The 19,931-nt window shown below is 48.7% G+C and overlaps 1 protein-coding gene across 1 annotated transcript; it reads left to right on the top strand.

The window, feature by feature from the left end:
* The first annotated feature begins 994 nt into the window (after positions 1–994).
* Positions 995–19,703, top strand: cftr (CF transmembrane conductance regulator). The gene is made up of 27 exons (XM_068739964.1): positions 995–1,047; positions 1,806–1,916; positions 3,815–3,926; positions 4,921–5,136; positions 5,460–5,549; positions 6,556–6,719; positions 7,012–7,137; positions 7,995–8,241; positions 8,325–8,417; positions 9,191–9,367; positions 9,447–9,638; positions 10,819–10,913; positions 11,408–11,494; positions 11,718–12,507; positions 12,661–12,789; positions 12,872–12,909; positions 13,057–13,343; positions 13,428–13,507; positions 14,274–14,424; positions 15,449–15,676; positions 16,458–16,558; positions 16,681–16,911; positions 17,213–17,368; positions 17,471–17,560; positions 17,928–18,100; positions 18,356–18,461; positions 18,645–19,703. Exons 1-27 carry the CDS (start codon positions 995–997, stop codon positions 18,858–18,860), a joined length of 4,539 nt encoding a protein of 1,512 aa, XP_068596065.1. The 3' UTR covers positions 18,861–19,703.
* Positions 19,704–19,931: the final 228 nt, after the last annotated feature.

The following is a 19,931-nucleotide window of genomic DNA, read 5'->3' as shown; positions in this document are numbered from 1 at the left end:
TTGATCCTCCCGCTTCTGAAACTGTGCGTAACCTGAAACTGATAAAAACAGCTTCAAGTTCATTTGGGTGTCCCGAACTGTTTCTTCTCTTTTGTTGATGATAGCAAAGGCAGCTGAGTGAACTGAAAAAGCCACAGCTCAGCATTTGGAAAGTAGCTCAGTAAATCTTCTGAGATTATCCTCAGATATAAAGTTTCAGGCTCGCTTTGTTGATCTCGTTTTCTCATTTATACCAGCATGAGAAGTGCGAGACTGAGACTGAGATCTAATAAAAACAGCCGTGCTGTTTTCCTCACTTGTTGCTCTCTTATCCATCCATGTAACACAGGGGTGTGCATGACATCATCATCATCATCATCATCATCATCATCACCTTACAATAAGATTTTCATTTGGGACTACCTGGCAGCTTTGTTTTATCTATCAACATGCGCTTTTACGCACGACCCCATTATGGTTTGCCAGAGCGCCACCTATTTGGAAAACGATTGTAATGCATATTAACAATTCAAACAACAATTCAAAGACCTACAAAAGAGACTCGGACAAAGACTGACTTTCCTCAGAAAAGTAAGTTTCACAAATGTCCTCCGGACTCTTCTTGTTCCATGCGTTGCCTGCTGCGTGTGCGTGGATCGATACGCGGGTTATTACCTCTTCAGCTTGTTGCCACAACATGCAGCCCGAGGCTCCTCGGTGTGGAAATGACGCGCGTCTCCGCAAGTTTTGGCGAGCCCATAAAGCATGGACTGTCCTCGCACTGTCGCACTGGGGGGGAAAGAGACGAGGGAGTCAGGAAACGCGCGCAAGACAGAGACATCAGCCTCGGTTAGTGAGGAGCAGGAGGAAACCAAAGCGTGATATCAGGATAAATCAAACGAGCACCCTCTCTCTCTGTCTGTGGGGACGGGGACACTCAGGGGCCACACAGATGTGAGCGACGCGCACGAAGACTACTCAGGTGCAGAGAGACCAAACTGGCGGCGCACTGAGGATGCAGAAGTCACCAGTGGAAGATGCAAATTTCTTCTCCAAATTTTTCTTTTGGTAAGACATCCTCCGTTTCCGTCCTCCACCGGAGCAGCTGCGGGTTTTTCTGAAAGGCAAGGCGCAGACTCATTTATCGTTGCCTCGCTGTTACGACCCGAAGAGCCCAAATAGGGGAAAGTGTTTAAAACGGCGGTGTTTTAATTAAGTAAGTATTAAAGCAGAGATACAAGAAAAGAAAAGAAAAGAAAAGTATAATAAAAAATAGATTCATGAACATTAACAATATTGTAACGTCGGTGCAAAAAAATAATATTTTATCCAATTTTCATCCCGTCATCATGCTTTAACCCGTTAATCACTTGGATCAGCTGTCATGGTGTATTCAAGTCCTGAGTTGTCTCTTTTCAAAGACGATTCTTTTTAGAACTTTTGACAGGTGATGCAGATTGTTCTTCATTCCATGCGTAAAAGGCGCACGGGGGGGGGGGGGGGGGTCAAAACTGCGCAAACGGCTTGTGTTCATGCATGTATGCTGTATAGAAAGCCCCGTCAGGTGTTGTAGACGCAGTGGAGCGACGTTCACCTGAAGGAAACACCGGTAATCACGCTGCTCACATGAAGGTGAGAGCCCGAAGGCAGGTGGAGACGGGGAGACGCGCGGGAGACGCGCGGGAGACGCGCGGGAGACGCCGGCGTCATTTCTCCTCTGCGTCATTGATTGAATCCTGACATTACTCGCCCCGGAAGATACTCAATCATGGACTTTTCTACAGTTCGCAGTGAATTTGAATGAATTTAATGTGCTTCTTGTGCAGGTGGACTTCACCGCTGCTCAGAAAGGGCTTCAGACAGAAGTTGGACCTGTCGGATGTTTATAAGGCTCCATCTTTTGATCTGGCCGATAACCTCTCCGAGAGGCTGGAAAGGTTTGTGTTCCATGTTTTCACTTGTCCTGACTTTTCAATCAACCATATTCCCTCATTCAGAGTTCATCTTACACAAACCCCTGGACGCTCATCTGTCTGCCAGTTTGATGCTATATGAAGGTGTTATAAATGTGATCGAAGTTAATAACAATAGATTTAGTGATCAAGTGAACAAAATACATTTACTCTGCATGAGGTTTGTCATCTTAAATTGAACAATAAATCCACCCTGAACCGTCATCAGAAAGGACTCAACATGTTCACGCCACCGTCTAGTCATCAACGACAACGGCAGGAAGCACGAGTCACTGGATCCTTCGCTCCCTGTGGACATCGGGACGTGTAACAGCAGAAATACAGCAGGTGCAGACACACCTTGCTCTGGAGTCCTAGCTGTATAGGAAGGGCTGCGACCCAGCGCTACGCTGCGCCTTGCATGTGTTTACAGCAGCCATCCGTCCCTCAGAGTCCACCTAAAATATGGGCTGACATTTTAGCTTAGCAAAACATCAACTGAAGGTGTGTGCGTGCTAAACAGCCAGACAGCAGGTGACAAGCTTCATCTGTCAGGACTTCCAGGTCGTCTCTTTTCGGTTCTACTCCAGCTCCGTCTTGCCCTCCTCTCCTTCGCTGTTTTCGTCAGATGAAGTTCATCCTTGCATTTGCTTCACGTATTCTTCCTTTCTCATGTCTTTGATGGTCTCATGTCCGTCCATCGCCTCTCCTAAATGCCTTTTGTCCTGATGTGATAATGTCCCCGTCATTTCTTTGACGGCTCTTATATCGCAGACAGGATGCTACGCCTTTGAAAGTGAGACAGACCAACTCAAATAGTAGTAGTTGGTCTTCCTTTGTGTTGCTGCGCGGCGACTGTGTGGATACCCACATTGGACTTCCCGCTTGGTTTCCCGGGGTCCGGACTCTTCGTTGAACGGTGCCAACGAGACGGTTAATGTACGCGGGTGTTAAAAAGACAACCTTTAAAAAGGGCCGGGAGCCCTGGGTGATGAATGCACAACGGAGGGTGATTTGGCTTTTCATTATTCCGATCAGGCCAACACTGTGGGCTTCTGGGAATGTGAACTTTTCCTTCCTTTAAGGTGCGCTGTGTACCGCTGGCCCCTTCGTCGCTCACTCAGTTCTGATCCATGAGCTTCTCTGGCATGGAAAGGATTCCTCACAGAGCTTTCAAGGTAGAATGTTAACCATCTAAAATAACGCTTTGTGTGGATTTGTTCATCTGAATGATGGTTCTGCATTCTTTCAGGCAGCGCTCTATACGTCTGCGTGGTTTCCAAGTCTGTCTTATGTCTTACAACCATTTTTTAAATGCCGTGACTTCAGGAGACAAAGGGCAACCTCCAAACCAACAACCCGCGTCAGCGACAGCGAAACACATCAGCGTCTGTCCTCTTATTTTCTCTTTCCTTCTCCCCCCCCCCCCCCGCCCCCTTTGCTCATCTTTCCTGTCCTCCTCTTCTTGTCCCATCACTCACCACTGAACTGGTGGAACTGGTCAGCCAAATCACCCCAGTTATAGATGCCCGTCAGGGAACACTGCACCTACTACCGACGCCTTACCTGCATGCCAGCGCAGGTGTTGGGAGTTAATCCAACGGGATAACGATGAGAAGAAGATGAGCAGCAAACCAATAAGAAACAGTTCAACGCATTCTTAGAAAAATGAGCAACATATATTTACCAGCAGACATTTTAATACCCACATGCATCTGTCTCTGTAATGTCTGCATAAAAGCAGCCGAGCATCTTGTTGTGGGACTGAGTCACCAGCCCAACTTCCGGCGGGACCGCTGTGTTGCCACGGTAGCGGTGGTCGCCCAACAGAGCGGCCTTTTCCCACCCTGTTAAACCGAGTTGTAACTCTGTCCTCCCTGCAGAGAGTGGGACAGGGAGGTGGTGTCGGCCAAGACCCAGCCCAGACTGATGAGAGCGCTGGCCCGCTGCTTCCTCGCTCCCTTTGTGTTCTTTGGCATCCTCCTCTACCTCGGGGTGAGTGTCGATCGCCGTCTCATGACATGATGAGTTGTGCTTTTAATTTGAAGGGCACGTATTTAAAAAAAATGCTTTGTGTGCAAAGTTTAATGTGATGTAGAGATAATTAAACTTTAATTTGAGCCCAAAGAGCAGAGAAGAACATCGATATAGCATTATTTGGCATCTTCTCCAGCAATGAAGGTTTCCTAGTCTTTATTCAACACACAAGTCCCAAAACAGTGATTGTATTTGTTCATGGACCTCCTCCTTGGTTCATGGACCTCCTCCTGGGTTAATGGACCTCCTCTCTGTGTGTGTGGCGGATGTGCTATCTGTTCATCGGGAGGACCTGTAAAGCCACAGTGAGGCACCAACCTGTTGCACCATGGTGTCACAAACCCATGCGTATGGGAAGGTGCTGACAGCAGCTGAGGGTGGTTGCCATGACGATAAGAATGCCCGTTAGACGTTAAAAAGGCTTTGAGGGACGCCGGGCGTTTGGGGAAGGTCGTGGATGGCAGCCAGACGAGTTTGTGCTTCTTTGATATTTGTAAATATTTAGCAGAATCTGAGGAATGTTGCAGTTACATGCAGAATGTGAGTCACATGACATCGTCCTCTGTGCAGCTATTGGCTTAGCTCGAGACGCCCCATTTCACACCTGGATCTGTGCATTGTTTTCAACCTGTGACACATTTGCAATGATTTGTCTATTAAGAAAGGGATTTTTCCAAACACGTTGATTCGCAATGAATTATTTCAGTTATTTTTCTAAATGTTTCACATTTGTTGGTTCCAGCTTCTCATGCATGTAAATTATTTGTTCTCATTTATGATAGCCAATGAAGAGTTTTTTTTTTTTTAATGCTTGGAGGAAATCACCAAACCCACAGACTGATTCCGTTCATCTCCATGGCAGCAGACGAGCAGATGGAATTAAGTTTAAAAGAGATTTAATCACTTAAATCAAATAGCTTTTTTTTTTTTACTGTTAAATCTCGTGGTACAGGAGGCCTCCAAGACGGTGCAGCCTCAGCTTCTGGGTCGCATCATCGCCTCCTTTGACCCGTTCCACGCTCCGGAACGCAGCCAGGGATACTTCCTGGCCCTGGGCCTCTGCCTCCTCTTCACTGCCCGCTTCCTCCTGCTGCAGCCCGCCATCTTTGGCCTGCATCACCTGGGAATGCAGATCCGCATCGCCCTTTTCAGTCTGATATACAAGAAGGTAAGGCTGGGCAAAGGGTTCAGTTGACGGAGCTGAGACCGAGTTCTCTATCCTGACTTCCTCCTCCAGGTGTTTGTTTGAAGTGGCGTCTAAAAAAGCGTTTTAACAAGTGAAGCAGGGTTTTCTTCTCAGTTCAAGTCTGAATGGTTTGAAGTTCATTTAGTGAGTCTGAAAACCTGTCCTGATGACTCATGAGACTACATCTCAGTGCGGTGACAACCAGCTGCGTGACTGAACATTCCCCAAAAAACCCTGTGGAAGTCCAGCAGTTTCCTCTCAATGCTTTACCTTCTCCCTCTGCGCTTGACCCCTGACCTCTGTAGACCCTGAAGCTGTCCAGCCGAGTCTTGGATAAGATCAGCACCGGTCAGCTGGTCAGCCTGATGTCGGCCCACCTCAACAAGCTGGACGAGGTGAGGAAAATAGGGAACTCTGTAAACTTTTGACCTCCGAGGAGGTTCTATTATTGACGACGTCCGTCTGTCCTTTCGCAACATAACTCAAAAAGCTAGAGACGGATCTTGACGAAATTTTCAGGAAATGTTGGGAATGGTACCAGGAAAAGTTGGTGATGATCCAGAAGAGATCCTGGATTCTGGATCACTTTGAAATAACATAACGGTAACATTGCAGTCAATGGAGCTTCAAAATATGTTCTTCAATATCGCAGTTTTGATTGCTTATGTAAGTTGACAGTCATGTAGGGGGTGGGTGGGGGGGTCTCTATCTCACGCCCGAATTTCATCCGGATTCCGGATACTGTCACAATATTAAAACAAAAGGGGATTCACATTGCATTTAGGAAAAAGAAAAAATGCTGGTTGGATCTTCCTTCCTTTCTTTTTCCTGTCTTTCATTAGTTTTCCTATCAAATTAAATTTTCCACCCGCACGTAAATGGAAATTCACATTTCCACTCATGCAGTGAGTGTTTATCCCCCACACCAACAAATACACACTGTGACCTAAGCAAAGTATTATATAGATGTGAATCAGTTTTGAAAACAAACACCTAATTATGCAAGGTGGTTTACCTGGAGACAGTGTGTGTGTGTGTGTGTGTGTGTGTGTGTGTGTGTGTGGGCGGGCGGAGCTCAGTCTCGCCCTGGATGTCACGAAGGTGTTGAATGTGAAAACACTGTGCAGCCTGCTCTGAGACATTTATCACCTGGCGAGGGTGTGGCTTGGCCCCAGGTCGACTGGTGGGAGGAGCCCAGTGTGGTTGTGTGTCCGTGTTAGTCCATTCTCTTGTTGGGGTGTTGCTTAGTTGTGGGTGACAGTGGTTGTTGCTTCCATACCTTCGTTGTGTCTTCAGTTGCTGTGCTCATAACTCTGACCTTTGACCTCTCAGTTTCCTCCTGTATTACAGTCACTGTTGTTGCTTGGCGTGTTCCTGCCATCTCACACCTTTCTGTTCCAGAGCTTAGGTCTGGCCCACTTCGTGTGGATCACCCCCCTGCAGTGCATCCTGTGTGTGGGGTTGCTCTGGGAGCTGATCGAGGTGAACGGTTTCTGCGCGCTGGCGGCTCTCACTCTGCTCGGCATCATCCAGGCCTGGCTGACGCAGAAGATGGGACCCCACCGGTGGGCAAACTCCTCACAGATCCGATCATATTAAAGCGCAGAGAGTGGGCCGCAGCACTGAAACCACCCACAGGTGAAGTTTGTAAAGGCGCTCACTCCATCATTCTGACGGGTTCCCCAGATGAAAATCCTGCATCGCATGGAGACGACCGGCGTTACTCACTTCACCTGTTGGGCTTTCAAGTTGTGTCTGGTCATCTTATTGTTGTTCTGAGCCCTCAGGTCATTTTGAGGTGTTGGTTCGTAGGAGTTAGCGGCGCTGCTAACCCTTAAAGTGTGTCCTGTCCAACAGGTTGAAGCGAGCTGGAATGATCAATCGCCGTCTGGCTCTGACCACAGAGATTGTAGAGAACATCCACTCTGTGAAGGCGTACGGCTGGGAGGAGGTGATGGAGACCATCATCAAGAACATCAGACAGTAAGACAGCAGACACCGAGGGAACGTTCAACCCTCCGCCTGCAGCGGGGCGAAAGGACGTGTGAGGCAGCTTTAACTGTAGGAAAAACAACAACAAAACAACAATAATAATATGACAATAATACAACCATAAACAATAATAATAATACAACAAACACAATAAAACAACACTATGCTCTGTAATTAATCAATTAAATTAATCTCTTTTTTATTCTCACTGAAAATTGCTTACAAAAGCCCTCAACTTGAGGTATTTTCATTTAAATTCATTACATTATTGTGAAAAGAAAGAAACAAAAATTAATTTTGTAAAGTAATTTATTGTTTTTAACAGACTTGAACAGACGCAGTCCAACCATTTACATTCTGCTGTATCTGCTAGTTTAGTTTCCACCACCAGGGCAAGTATTGCTGTGTTCTGATCTCCAAATAAATATAATATAAAATAAAACATCAGGTCCATATAAAGTCCTGTAAATTCACACATCAAAAACCAGTAAGAACACTTTTCTGATCAATATAAGTATTGAACACTGAACTTATTGCTTTTCCTCTGCTTCAGATAATATAAAATAGCACAGACCCATCAAATACAGTGCTCTAAAATAATAATGATAACAACAATAAAATAATAATAATATCTGCATCCCAGTATCCAGCTGCAGTCTTTAAAGTCACACTCAGCAGGTGTTAAGTGGGACCTAGAGAGACGTTAAAACAGGCCGTTAACCACAGGGGCCATGATGGCGCGGCATTTGTTAAAAACGTAATCAAATCCTGAAATTCCTCAAGTCGATGAACTACAAGCAATAATCTCGTAATCCCTCGGCTCATTTCGGACATTCTCTCATCCTCAGGGACGAGATGACGCTGACGAGGAAGATCGGCTCGCTGCGCTACTTCTACAGCGCCTCGTACTTCTTCTCTGCCATCTTGGTCGTCGTGTCGGCCATCGTGCCTCTCGCACTCAGTACCGGCGTCATCCTGCGTCGTATCTTCACCACGGCCTCTTACTGCATGGTGCTGCGAATGACGCTGACCCGCCAGCTGCCGGGCTCCATCCAGATGTGGTACGACACGCTGGCTCTGGTCAAGAAGATCGAGGTGGGCTTCGGGAAGGTCTGGTGGACGGCTTCAGTCACAGACGCCAGCCGTGCTGTAAATCCTGATGCTTGGTCCGTCTGCAGGAATTCTTGACGAAGGAAGAATACCGAGTGCTGGAGTACAACCTGAGCACCACTGACCTGGAGCTGGTCAACGTGTCTGCCTCATGGGACGAGGTTGGTTCCTCATGAACGCATAAAGCACCTCGCCTCAAGTCACGCCAAGAAAGAAAAGCAGTTCCTCAACCAATCATCAGGAATATTGAACCAATAATAAACACCCTCTGTCTCCTCCTCCTGCTCCTCCTCTCTCTCTGCACCCACCCACCTCCTCCCCGCTCTTCCTCTTCTCCTCTTCCTGGCATCTCCATTCTCAGCATCCCTTTTTCCCTCCATCGCTATCACTTCTCCTACATACATGTCCAAACCATCTCAGCGCTGTCTCTCTCACGTTCCACCAAACTGCCCCACTAATGTACTGGTTCTGAATCCTGTCCATTCCGATCACTGCCAGTGAAATCCTCTTCATCCTCATCATCCTCAGCTCTGCCGACTCCCGTCCGGCTCCTGTCTTTTGTTCTGCCCACCTGAGAGTAGTAATAAAGTTAGCAAACGTCCGGCTGAACTTAAGTCAGGTAGTTCCATCAGGTTTGGCCCCTACAGCCTTTCAGCCCGCCGTGCAGCAAAGGGTTCTGGTTATTCTGGCATAATTCATCATCCTGGTGTCATGGTCACGGTTTGACGGCCGTTCTCTTGCGGTGACGCCGGTAAATGGGGTCAGCCAGCGGGCCTTAGCTCTATAGAGAATACAGCCTATGGACAACCGGGCTGACTGAGCAGTTACACTGAAAGTTTCCTCCCACATGTGAGATGGAACCACCCGAGGAGGACGGGAAGTTTACGCCGTCTTTGGTTGGTTCCGGACTGAACCATTTGGGCCTCCTCTGTAGGGCATTGGTGAGCTGTTTGAGAAGATCAAGCAGGAGAACAAAGCCAACGGACACCTGAGCGGCGACGCCGGCCTGTTCTTCACAAACCTCTACGTCACGCCTGTCCTGAAGAACATCAGCTTGTACCTGGAGAAGGGAAAGATGCTGGCAGTGGCCGGGTCAACCGGTTCAGGGAAGGTAGGTCAGAGACATCCCGGGTTCGGGGTCGATCTGTGCCCGAACATGATGTTGAATAAAACGTTTCTTCTCCCTTCAGAGCTCCCTGCTCATGATGATCCTGGGAGAGTTGGTGCCATCAGAAGGAAAGATCAGGCACAGCGGGCGCATCTCCTTCTCGCCACAGACTTCCTGGATCATGCCAGGGACCGTTCGAGACAACATCCTGTTTGGCATCACCTATGATGAGTACCGGTACACCTCCGTCATCAAGGCCTGCCAGCTGGAAGAGGTAGCTCGTCACTCCACCTATCGTTCCATCTCTGTCCTGTAGGTGTGTTCGTTCAGGGCGTCAGATGGGAGGGCGCGGGTGGGAGTGGCTTCTGTCACGTGGCACACAAACAAAGATCAGAGCCCCAGCAGGTCGCGAGGAGAACGCGTTCGGTTCTGTTGTGAATCCGTCTTTACCATCCTGCGCTGTCGGATGCTCTCTGCTGATTGGTCTGTTCGTGATTTGCCACGGTTAGGCCTCGTTGTTGAGTGACGGGAGCCTCAAGAAGGATCACGTCTCCTCTGTTGCCTTAGAAACCTATCGCCGTGTCACTGGGATGGAATATGAGCTAGTTGGTCCCCAGGAACAGATGTCACAGCACAGACCAGAACCAGAACTGTCAGACCCGTGGGCTTGAAAAAAGTCAACAGGTTGACAAATGGCAACAATCTGTTTTACGGCTGGTCTTTGATCCATGCAGACGTAGACTGCAGCTTGATATTTACTCTTTATGTCATGTGACTGCATGACACACACTGGATGATGTTTATGGTGGACCCGGCCGCGACCCGGCTCCTGCGGTACTGACTGTGGTTTAGACAAAAACACAACATGTTGTCACAGCAAACGCAGCGTGCACGTCTCCGTTCTGCCTGAGGAGGAGGACGTCGCACGCCGACTTGAAGGTGTAAGAACAAAAGCACACGAGAGAGAGCGTGGGTTCTGCTGAGCACCGCTGGAGGGGTCAGAACCGACGGAACCCAGATCCTGCCTGACCCGTCCCAGCATTTAAAAGCTGTGAAAAGTGATGTGTTCACAGATTTAGTGCCCCCTGGGGTGAACAGGTTGAGGGGTCCGGAGTGCACTTCCTCCCCATAGTTGCCCCCCCCCCCCAAGGTTCCACACAGACTCTTTGCACTGTAAACTCTTTGTTCAGTGAGACACACAATTGTCCTATCCTATTTCTCTTCCAGAGATTTCAGATTTCAGATTTAGGCCTCAGAATGTCTGCAGCCCACTGACGCAGTTTCAGTACCTGTCGCCTGCCGCGTTCATTCACCTGGCTTCCCGCTCATTCATCATGCAGCGTCTAACGGATGCTGAATCCCCGTGGAACGCAGCGTTGAATGACGTCGTCTTCTCGGGGCTCTGCTGTTGAACGATTGAGGATTATACGCTGAGCCTTTCTCTTCCTCGGCAGGACTTTGCTTTGCTGCCTGACAAAGACAAGACGCTCCTCATGGAAGGAGGAGTGACCCTGAGCGGCGGTCAAAAGGCCCGCCTCGGCCTGGCCAGGTACTTCCTGTCATGGCTGATCCTGATTGGACTGCTGTTTAAAGGCGCTGCTCCACCTCGTCCTGTTATATCTGCAGCGTTAATACAGAATACAGCATATGAGATCAGAGGTTCAATTTTCCAAGCTGATGAAGACCTAGTGATGAAGATTTTACGTCCTTTGCAGGGTTGATTCCCAACATTGAAATGAACAAGCCTCTAATGGACATAATCCAGCAGTATAATAAAGCAGTCACACTCACATATTCCCATGATTATTTATTGGTTCTGGTATCAATTAGTCACCACTTATTGGTTTCTACCGTCACTGTAAATATTCACAGGAATTGATTTACCCTCATTTTCCGTTTTCCTCGGTCATTTCCTTTGTTTATTGCTCACACTTTCTTCTTCTTTCTGTTTCTGTCTGTTTGCCTGGTGTCTGTCTGACATCTGTCTGTCTGTCTGTCTGTCTGATTGACTGACATCTGTCTGTCTGACATTTCCTCCCCCAGGGCGGTGTACAAAGATGCTGACCTCTACCTGCTGGACGCACCCTTCACCCACCTGGACATTGTGACGGAGAAAGAGATCTTTGAGAAGTGTGTAACCCAACAGAACCTTTTATTTATTGATGTTTTACAGAACTGCAATAGTTAAAAACTAGTCACACGTCCACGAGTGTGTCCAGAGCCACTTCAAAATAGAATTCCACGCAAACAAGGTTCCATCCGTCCGTGGAGATGATGAGTCTGGTTCTGTAGACCCAGAAACACAGCAGTGTGTTAACCCTTTCTTTACCATCCCATCCCTGTCGCTGCACAGATGTGTCTGCAAACTCATGGCCTCTAAGACACGTGTTGTGGTCACCAGCAAGCTGGAGCATCTCAAGCGTGCCGACAGAATCCTGCTGCTGCACAACGGAGACTGCTACTTCTACGGGACCTTCTCGGAGCTGCAGGCCAAGCGACCGGACTTCAGCTCCCTGCTCCTGGGTTTGGAAGCGTACGACAACATCAACGCCGAGCGACGCAGCTCCATCCTCACAGAAACCCTCCGCAGGGTGTCCATCGATGAAACTGCCGGGTTCCGAGGCCCAGACACTCTTCGCCAGTCGTTCCGCCAACCGCCACCTCCGATAATTGTCTCTGGATCCCAAAGCCATCCTGGAGGGGATGGCTACCTGGAAAAACGCAAACACTCCCTCATCCTGAGTCCACTGGCGGCTGCTCGCAAGTTCTCCTTCATGGGGAACGCTCAACAGACTGCAAACACGCCCCAGTCCATGATGATGGAGGACGGGGAGCATGAACTTTCTGAGAGGAAATTCTCAGTAGTGCCAGAGGATGATCAAGTGGAGGAAGTTCTCCCCAGGGGGGACGTGTATCACCATGGGCTGCAGCACCTGAACGGACAGCGGCGCCAGTCCGTCCTGGCGTTCATCACCAGCTCCCAGGGTCAGGAGCGCAGGGAGCAGATGCAAAGCTCCTTCAGGAGGAAGCTGTCCATCACGCCGCAGTGCGACCTGGCATCAGAACTGGACATATACGCCCGCCGCCTGTCCAAAGACAGCGTCTACAACATCAGCGAGGATGTGGACGAAGAAGACATGGAGGTTAGAGGACAAGCGGCGCACACGTGTGGCTGCGTCTTTATGATGTGACACCCTTTCTTCACCCTGATTTTCAAAAACCCAGAAAGTGTATTTGGTGTTCCGTGTGAACGGGCTCGGTGGACCTGTGTGGTGAAACAGATTGTCTCTTTGCAGCAATGCTTTGCAGATGAAAGCGGGAACATCTTTGAAACTACCTCGTGGAGCTCTTACCTGCGCTACGTCACCACCAACAGGAGCCTGGTCTACGTCCTGCTTTTTATCGTCTTTGTCTTTATCATTGAGGTACCGTCACTCCCACCTGAAAGCTGCTTGTCTCAGTGACGCCACCTGGACCGCTAACGCCGTTGTGCTTTTCCACCCGTAGATTGCAGGTTCAGTCATTGGCATTTTCCTCATTACAGAGTAAGTGTATGTTCCATGACTTAAAGCCTACAGCAGCAGAAGGTACGTGTTGTCAGACGCTGCTAAGTCCCTTTACTAGTGAGAAACACGTATGTCACCTGACTCTGGTGTCTCATGTGCTTCCTTCTCCATCCGTTGTCCTGCCAGCACTGTCTGGAGGACCGGCGCCAACCCGTCATCTCCCGACTACGTCGACGAGCAGCACCCCAATGCCTCATCCACTCCTGTCCACCTGGCGGTCATCGTGACACCAACCAGTGCTTACTACATCATCTACCTTTACGTGGCCACATCCGAGAGCGTGCTGGCCCTGGGCGTCTTCAGGGGCCTCCCGCTGGTGCACACCTTACTTACGGTCTCCAAACGACTGCATGAACAGATGCTGAGCGCCGTTCTACGAGCGCCAATGGCCGTACTCAACACTATGAAGACAGGTGATTGGACCGGCTGAGTTTTTGTCTACCTGTAGGATCACGCGTGTTGAAGATGACTCCGGCATTCTTCTTCACTCCTTCTAGGTCGTATTATGAACAGGTTCACCAAGGACATGGCCACCATCGATGACATGCTGCCTTTGGTGCTGTTTGACCTCATACAGGTATTCAACCAACACAGGAGATTTATCACGGCGTGCAGAAGGGATGAGACGGTCCCGACAGGAATGTATGCATGATCTATACGTGATCAATGTCCCTGCCTCCCTAATACACACTGGAATAACACCGTAAGAGCCAGACCTCCACCAAGCAGCTCGTTCCCCTCTTAACTGGATCCGCATGGGGATCTGAATCAGCACCAAAAGGTTCTAGATTGTTCTTGGTATCTTTAAACACCAACCACGAAAAGTCAAAGTGAATCAGAGTTGATTTTTTAACTGATTCTTGAATCCATAAATGGGTTTTAATGTTAAAATGTAATTTTTTTTTGGACCTCATTCTGGATCAGAACCAGAAAACGTGTTTCATGATGGTTCATATCGGACCCCTTTATGACTGTGTGTTACGAATGGCCTAGGGCTCACTCACACTGAAAAACCCAGTACAGAAGGAGAAAGCACAACAGCACAGTACAACACAACCCACACCAACGGCTGTGGCTCCATTATAAGTAAATGTGAAAATCCAGACGGGTATCCGGATCACTCTCAGAATTTAATGCCTCTAAGTTAGACCAAGACCCGTCTTCAGATTTGTATTCATCCAGATTCAAGCAGTTTTTCAGTAATCCTGCCATCAGTCCGGGCGTACCTGACTCTACCTGAGTAGAGCTAACGAATGGAGTGAATGCATTTCCGCCTGCAGGTTTGTGTCACACCTTCGTGTCTGCTTTCTCATCACTCTCCACTTTTCATCCCATGGTACCAGCTGACATTGATTGTTTTGGGTGCCATCTTCACTGTGTCCATTATGCGGCCATACATCTTCATCGCTGCCACCCCATTGGCCGTCATCTTCGTTGTCCTCAGGAAGTACTTCCTCAGGACCGGGCAGCAGCTCAAGCTCCTGGAGGCTGAAGGTGAGAACAGGGGCAAAGAGCGGTAACCATCCAAATGAGTTGTTTCTAATCAAAACGTGTGGAAACAATGACTTCCTCATGAAGGAATTCTATTTCCTGCTTGTAAATCCATTCAAACTATGCAAAGATGGGCTAACCGGTGAGCTTAGTGGACAAACTAATTTCTTAGCAAGCTTGGCAGTTTTTTTGATCTTTAACAAAGATGTGACCTCAAAGATGAACAAAATATTTATATTTTATTTGGCAACACAATGAGTGAGAAGAACATAGACCGGAAAAGGTTCATATATCCACGACTGAAAGTGAAAATAGGAAGCCTGTCCAGGAAGCGAGGGCCCCCAGTCGCTGAAGGGAAGGGATGGTTGGCTCAGGGTCGAGGTCAGAGGTCAGGCTGAAGAACAAAAACATGACAGAGGGGGGTCTGCTGCCACGGAGGCCCGGGTACGGCCCAAAGCACGGCTGCCGTTAGCAATGACTGTGAAAACACAGCTCAGGTTTGGACCCTCGTGAAGAAGTGTTCTGTAGAACTCTGGACCATGTTAGAGTCCGGTAAGGAGTGTATCCTGGTACTCATTTAATTAACAGCGTTTCTCTTCATTTGGTTCCTGCAGAATTTCTTGTCTCTAATTAGCTCAAACTGCTGCATTAAATCATCAGCATGGCTCTCGTTCTGATGCGTCAGAGCGAGCGCCATGTCAGCAGGTGTTTTGCAGAAACCCGATTCTGATGTTTACTGCCGTCACCATCCCATCATGAAACCTGAATCCTGTTCTAGCGGAACCGAGTCGGTTCAGTTCAAGCAGCAGAGGATGAGGAAGCGGGTCTCGCTGTTCTGCTGTCCGGTCTGGGTGTGGATGTGTCGGGGTCTTTCTGGACCCACATCAGAGTCAGAGGGAAGAGCCCGGCTCTCGGATCACCATGTTGGACAGCATAGTCGTGTTTGCGTTGCTCGATTGGTCGTCCAACTTTAACCAATCAAGTGGATGGATTACATCATCAATCATCCCTCTTGTCCTCCCTGCAGCTCGAAGCCCCATCTTCTCCCACCTCATCATCTCACTGAAGGGTTTATGGACCATCCGGGCCTTCGGCCGTCAGACCTACTTTGAGACGCTCTTCCATAAGGCGCTGAACACTCACACCGCCACCTGGTTCCACTACCTGGCCACGCTGCGATGGTTCCTGTTCCGCTGCGACATGATCTTCGTCCTGTTCTTCACCGCCGCTGCTTTCATCGCCGTGGGAACCAACAGTGAGTCATGGAATGTCCACGGTGGACGTGGATTTAGGAATCCAGATCTAAGTTTAATAAGTTCAGCACAGATGTTTTTATGTGTAAACAGCTTCATTTATCATTCTAGTACACAAGGTGGCGCACAAACCATCATCATCCTCATCCTCATCCTCATCCTCATCTTAAAAGAGGAAGACGACACCCCCACAAAGCTTGTCTTTGCTGACTCTGTGGTTTAGTCTCTCCCGTTGGAGTCCAGGTCGTGGTTCAATATTCATTGTGATTGATACGACACGCATCGACACATTTCACTGACCGTCAATCGCACAGACCGGTGCCGTTTGGGTTTGAGTGGAACCAAAACGTTCACTTCAATAATCCAGAATAAACAGACACACGCTGAACTTCGACAGGACACCCTCTCGTGTTGGGAGCTAGAACCCATTTAGTGCGTACCGGTCCACCGGGTCGCGTTCCCAAGTCGTGGAGTCAGACATCAGCCCCATGATGGACAGACTGAGGGAACTGATTACAACCGTTGGAATGTCTGCATGAAGGTACACCAGTGTGTTTCCCCTTCATTTAATCACACACACACACACAAACAAACACACACACACACACAAACGTGTTGTTGCGTCATAACCGGTGTTTACATTGCGAGCCGATTAAAGGGTCATTTCACGGCTCATTAGTGTCCAATAGAGCTGCAGTACAGAGTCCTGTTCTGACATCAGAGAGCAGCCTTACAATGTGTGTGCGCATGTGTGTGTGTGTGTGCACGCGTGTGCGTCGACAGGAGATCAACCAGGAGAAGTCGGCATCATTGTGGCCTTGGCCATGCTCATCCTGGGAACGTTCCAATGGGCCGTCATCACCAGCATCACTGTCGATGGACTGGTACGTGGCGCACACACACACACACACACACACACAGCATGTTTCTGCACCACTGTTCAACATTCCAATATTTCTTGTTCTGGAGAACGGCGCTGACCCGCAGCTCGCCCTCTGTCCCTCAGATGCGTTCTGTCGATCGGGTCTTCAAGTTCATCGACCTGCCTTCAGAGGAACCGCTGCCGGGGAAGCCCGGCGGTAAAAGACAGCCGGACCTCGTCATCAACAACCCTCACGCCCACGACTGCTGGCCCAGCCACGGCCAGATGGACATCCGGGACCTGACCGTGAAGTACACGGAGGCGGGACGCGCCGTCCTTCGCGGCGTGTCCTTCTCTGTGGAGGGCGGGCAGACCGTAAGTCCTGAGTGAAGGGTAGCGGGTTAATGAAACGCGGTGGAGTGATGCATGTCAGATGATTTATTGCATGTTTGATTAGCAGGTGCTGCAATTACAGGTGTAGAGAGGGGTCACAGAAAGGTCACAGGAGCCTTTATGAGAGGGGGGGGGGGTCAGAACATCAGCAGCATTCCAGCTCCTTGAAACAGAGTGGATGATCAAACCCCAAAATGCAAACGCAGGTTTAAAATACAAATGACGGAATCAAAGATCCATTGATGATCAGATAATCAATATGCATCGTTATTATTGATTACAGATGGGTCTTCTGGGTCGGACGGGTTCCGGGAAGAGCACCCTGCACTCTGCCCTGCTGCGCCTCGCCTCCACCGAGGGAGACATCTCCATTGACGGCGTCTCCTGGAGCTCCGTCCCGCTGCACACATGGAGGAAGGCCTTCGGAGTGGTGCCGCAGGTATGTGTGTTGGACTTCAATAGGTAAACGCTCCTGGTTCAGACACAGATGTAACCAGCATCCGGATTATTGATCGATTGGTGATCTCCATGTTTTTAACAGAAAGTCTTCATTCTGACCGGCACGTTCCGGATGAACCTGGACCCGCATGGACGTTACAGCGATGAGGAGCTGTGGAGGGTGGCTGAGGAAGTGAGGTTCCCTTTCACTAATTGATTATTAGACTTAAAGATCCCATATTCTAACCTTTCCCAGACACGAATATGAACTATCTGTGCCAGTCGTTGGTCAAAATAGCAAACAGAATCAGAAACTATGGAGGACCCAAACTGCCACAACTAAATATAAATATATTTAAATATCTAGAAATAAAGAAAAGCGCTCTGCTCTTATATATATATATATATATATATATATATTCATGCTTTGAGAGGATAATCTCTCAGCAGTGTTAGAATGAGATCATCAAATGAAGGAAGGAGTTAAGATTAAATCGGACCTCTGAGATGAACCCACAGATCTGTGCTGGTCCATTAAAATCCATCCTCTGTGTCCTCAGGTTGGTTTGAAATCGGTGATTGAACAGTTTCCAGATAAGCTGGACTTCCAGCTGGAGGACCGAGGCAACGTCCTGAGCAACGGACACAAACAGCTGCTGTGCCTGGCCCGCTCCATCCTCAGCAAGGCCCGCATCCTGCTACTGGACGAGCCCTCCGCGTACCTGGACCCCATGTCAGTATGAACGCGCCCGTCTGTCCGTGTGTGGGCGTGTATGACTCGGATCAGATCAATTACGATCTACTAGTAAAACCAGGTGAAGGTGATCCAGGGCTTGTGTCAGAGGTCAGGAGAACAGGTAGTACATGAAGCCCATAATGAGCACACCTGTTTAACCGCCCCGGTGAACGCTATGCTAATGTGCTAACAGTGGAACTAATGCTGATAACAAGGATGATGATGGTGCTGGGTGTGTCTGTCTGAGACCAGAACGCTCCAGGTGCTGAGGAAGACGCTGAGGCAGGCCTTCTCCAGCTGCACCGTCATCCTCTCGGAGCATCGGGTGGAGCCGCTGCTGGACTGTCAGTCCTTCCTGGTGAGTTCGGGGTTAAATACCGGGACCCCCCCGGTAACCTCTTGGTGAAGGTAAAAGGGTTGGTGATGAAGGCTGTGCGCTTCCTCGCCGCCCAATGAGTAACACAGAACGCGCCAATAATGAGGTATGTGTGGGCGTGGCATGAAGGAGAGACTCCTCATCTCCTCCCTCCCCTCTGTCCAGATGATTGAGGACAGCTCAGTCAAAAGCTACGACTCCATCCAGAAGCTTCTGAACGAGACCAGTCACCTGAAACAGGCCATGAGCCCCGCCGACAGGCTCCGCCTCTACCCGTCGCTTCACCGCCTCAATTCGAGCAAGAGGGCGCCGCCACAGACCATCAAGATCTCATCCCTACCGGAAGAAGCAGAAGATGATGTCCAGGACACGCGCCTCTAACGCACGCACACACACACACACACACACACACACACACACCTGTAGCTGTGATGGGACTGATACAGTGTTTTGATCATGATTAGAAGCTGATATGAATGATCTCAATCAGTGTGAACATAGAAATTGTTCTTTTTTTAAAGTGTCCAATAATAATAATATTCTAATGATAATAAAGGCGCGTCTGTCTCAGCAACACAGCTGTTGTACACCAATAAACATGTAACCCAATAAACAAGCAGGAGCCGATGTGAACAGACCTAATCATATTTATATAAGTGCAGTCCATTAATGTTAAAATGTAAGATGTTTTCCTGACCTCATTCTAGATCAGAACCAGAAGACATGGTTCATGATGGTTCATGTCGGACCCCTTTATGACTGATTTTTGGTGAGTGACTTGAATGCAGATTTTACAAAATAGGATTTTTAGAAAAAGTCTCCATTATAAGTAAATGGGAAAATCCGGATCGCGACAGTATACACATTCTGGATCCGATACGAATGAAATTCGGTGTTAAGATAGAGATCCCCACCCAACATGACTGTGCCAAATTCCATTAACATTGGTCAATAATCACCCGAGATATTGAGGAACAAATTTTGAGGCTCCATTTACTGCAATGTTACAGAAAATTTCAAAAATGATGCATAATCCAGGGTCTCTTCTGGATCATCACCAAACTTTAATCAACCGTTCCTGGTAACATTCCCAACATTTGCGGCATTTGCGACCAACCAACGCACACGATTACATAACCTCCACCAGGGCGGCGGTAATAAACCTCAAACCCCAGGCTTCAGGCGACGACACACTTTCCTGTCCGGCTTGTTTGTTTTTATATATCAGAGTGAGAATAACAAATAAACAAATATTCAGTGCTCACCCTCCTTTCCAGGCCAGCGGCTATCCATCCATGGAGTCCTGTTTGTTTCTACATCTTTTCTTCAGCGTTCCTTTGCACATTGTACACAGCTTGTTACAGGGTGTTGATCACTGCAGGCCACGCCCCCTCATCACACACACACACACATCACCTGACGATCAATAAATCCAGCTGGAATCCAAGTCTG

Source organism: Brachionichthys hirsutus, chromosome 5 (genome assembly GCF_040956055.1).
Source record: "Brachionichthys hirsutus isolate HB-005 chromosome 5, CSIRO-AGI_Bhir_v1, whole genome shotgun sequence".
NCBI lineage: Eukaryota > Metazoa > Chordata > Actinopteri > Lophiiformes > Brachionichthyidae > Brachionichthys > Brachionichthys hirsutus.
Note: the sequence above shows the minus strand (reverse complement) of the source record. Positions and strands in the feature narration are given on the sequence as shown.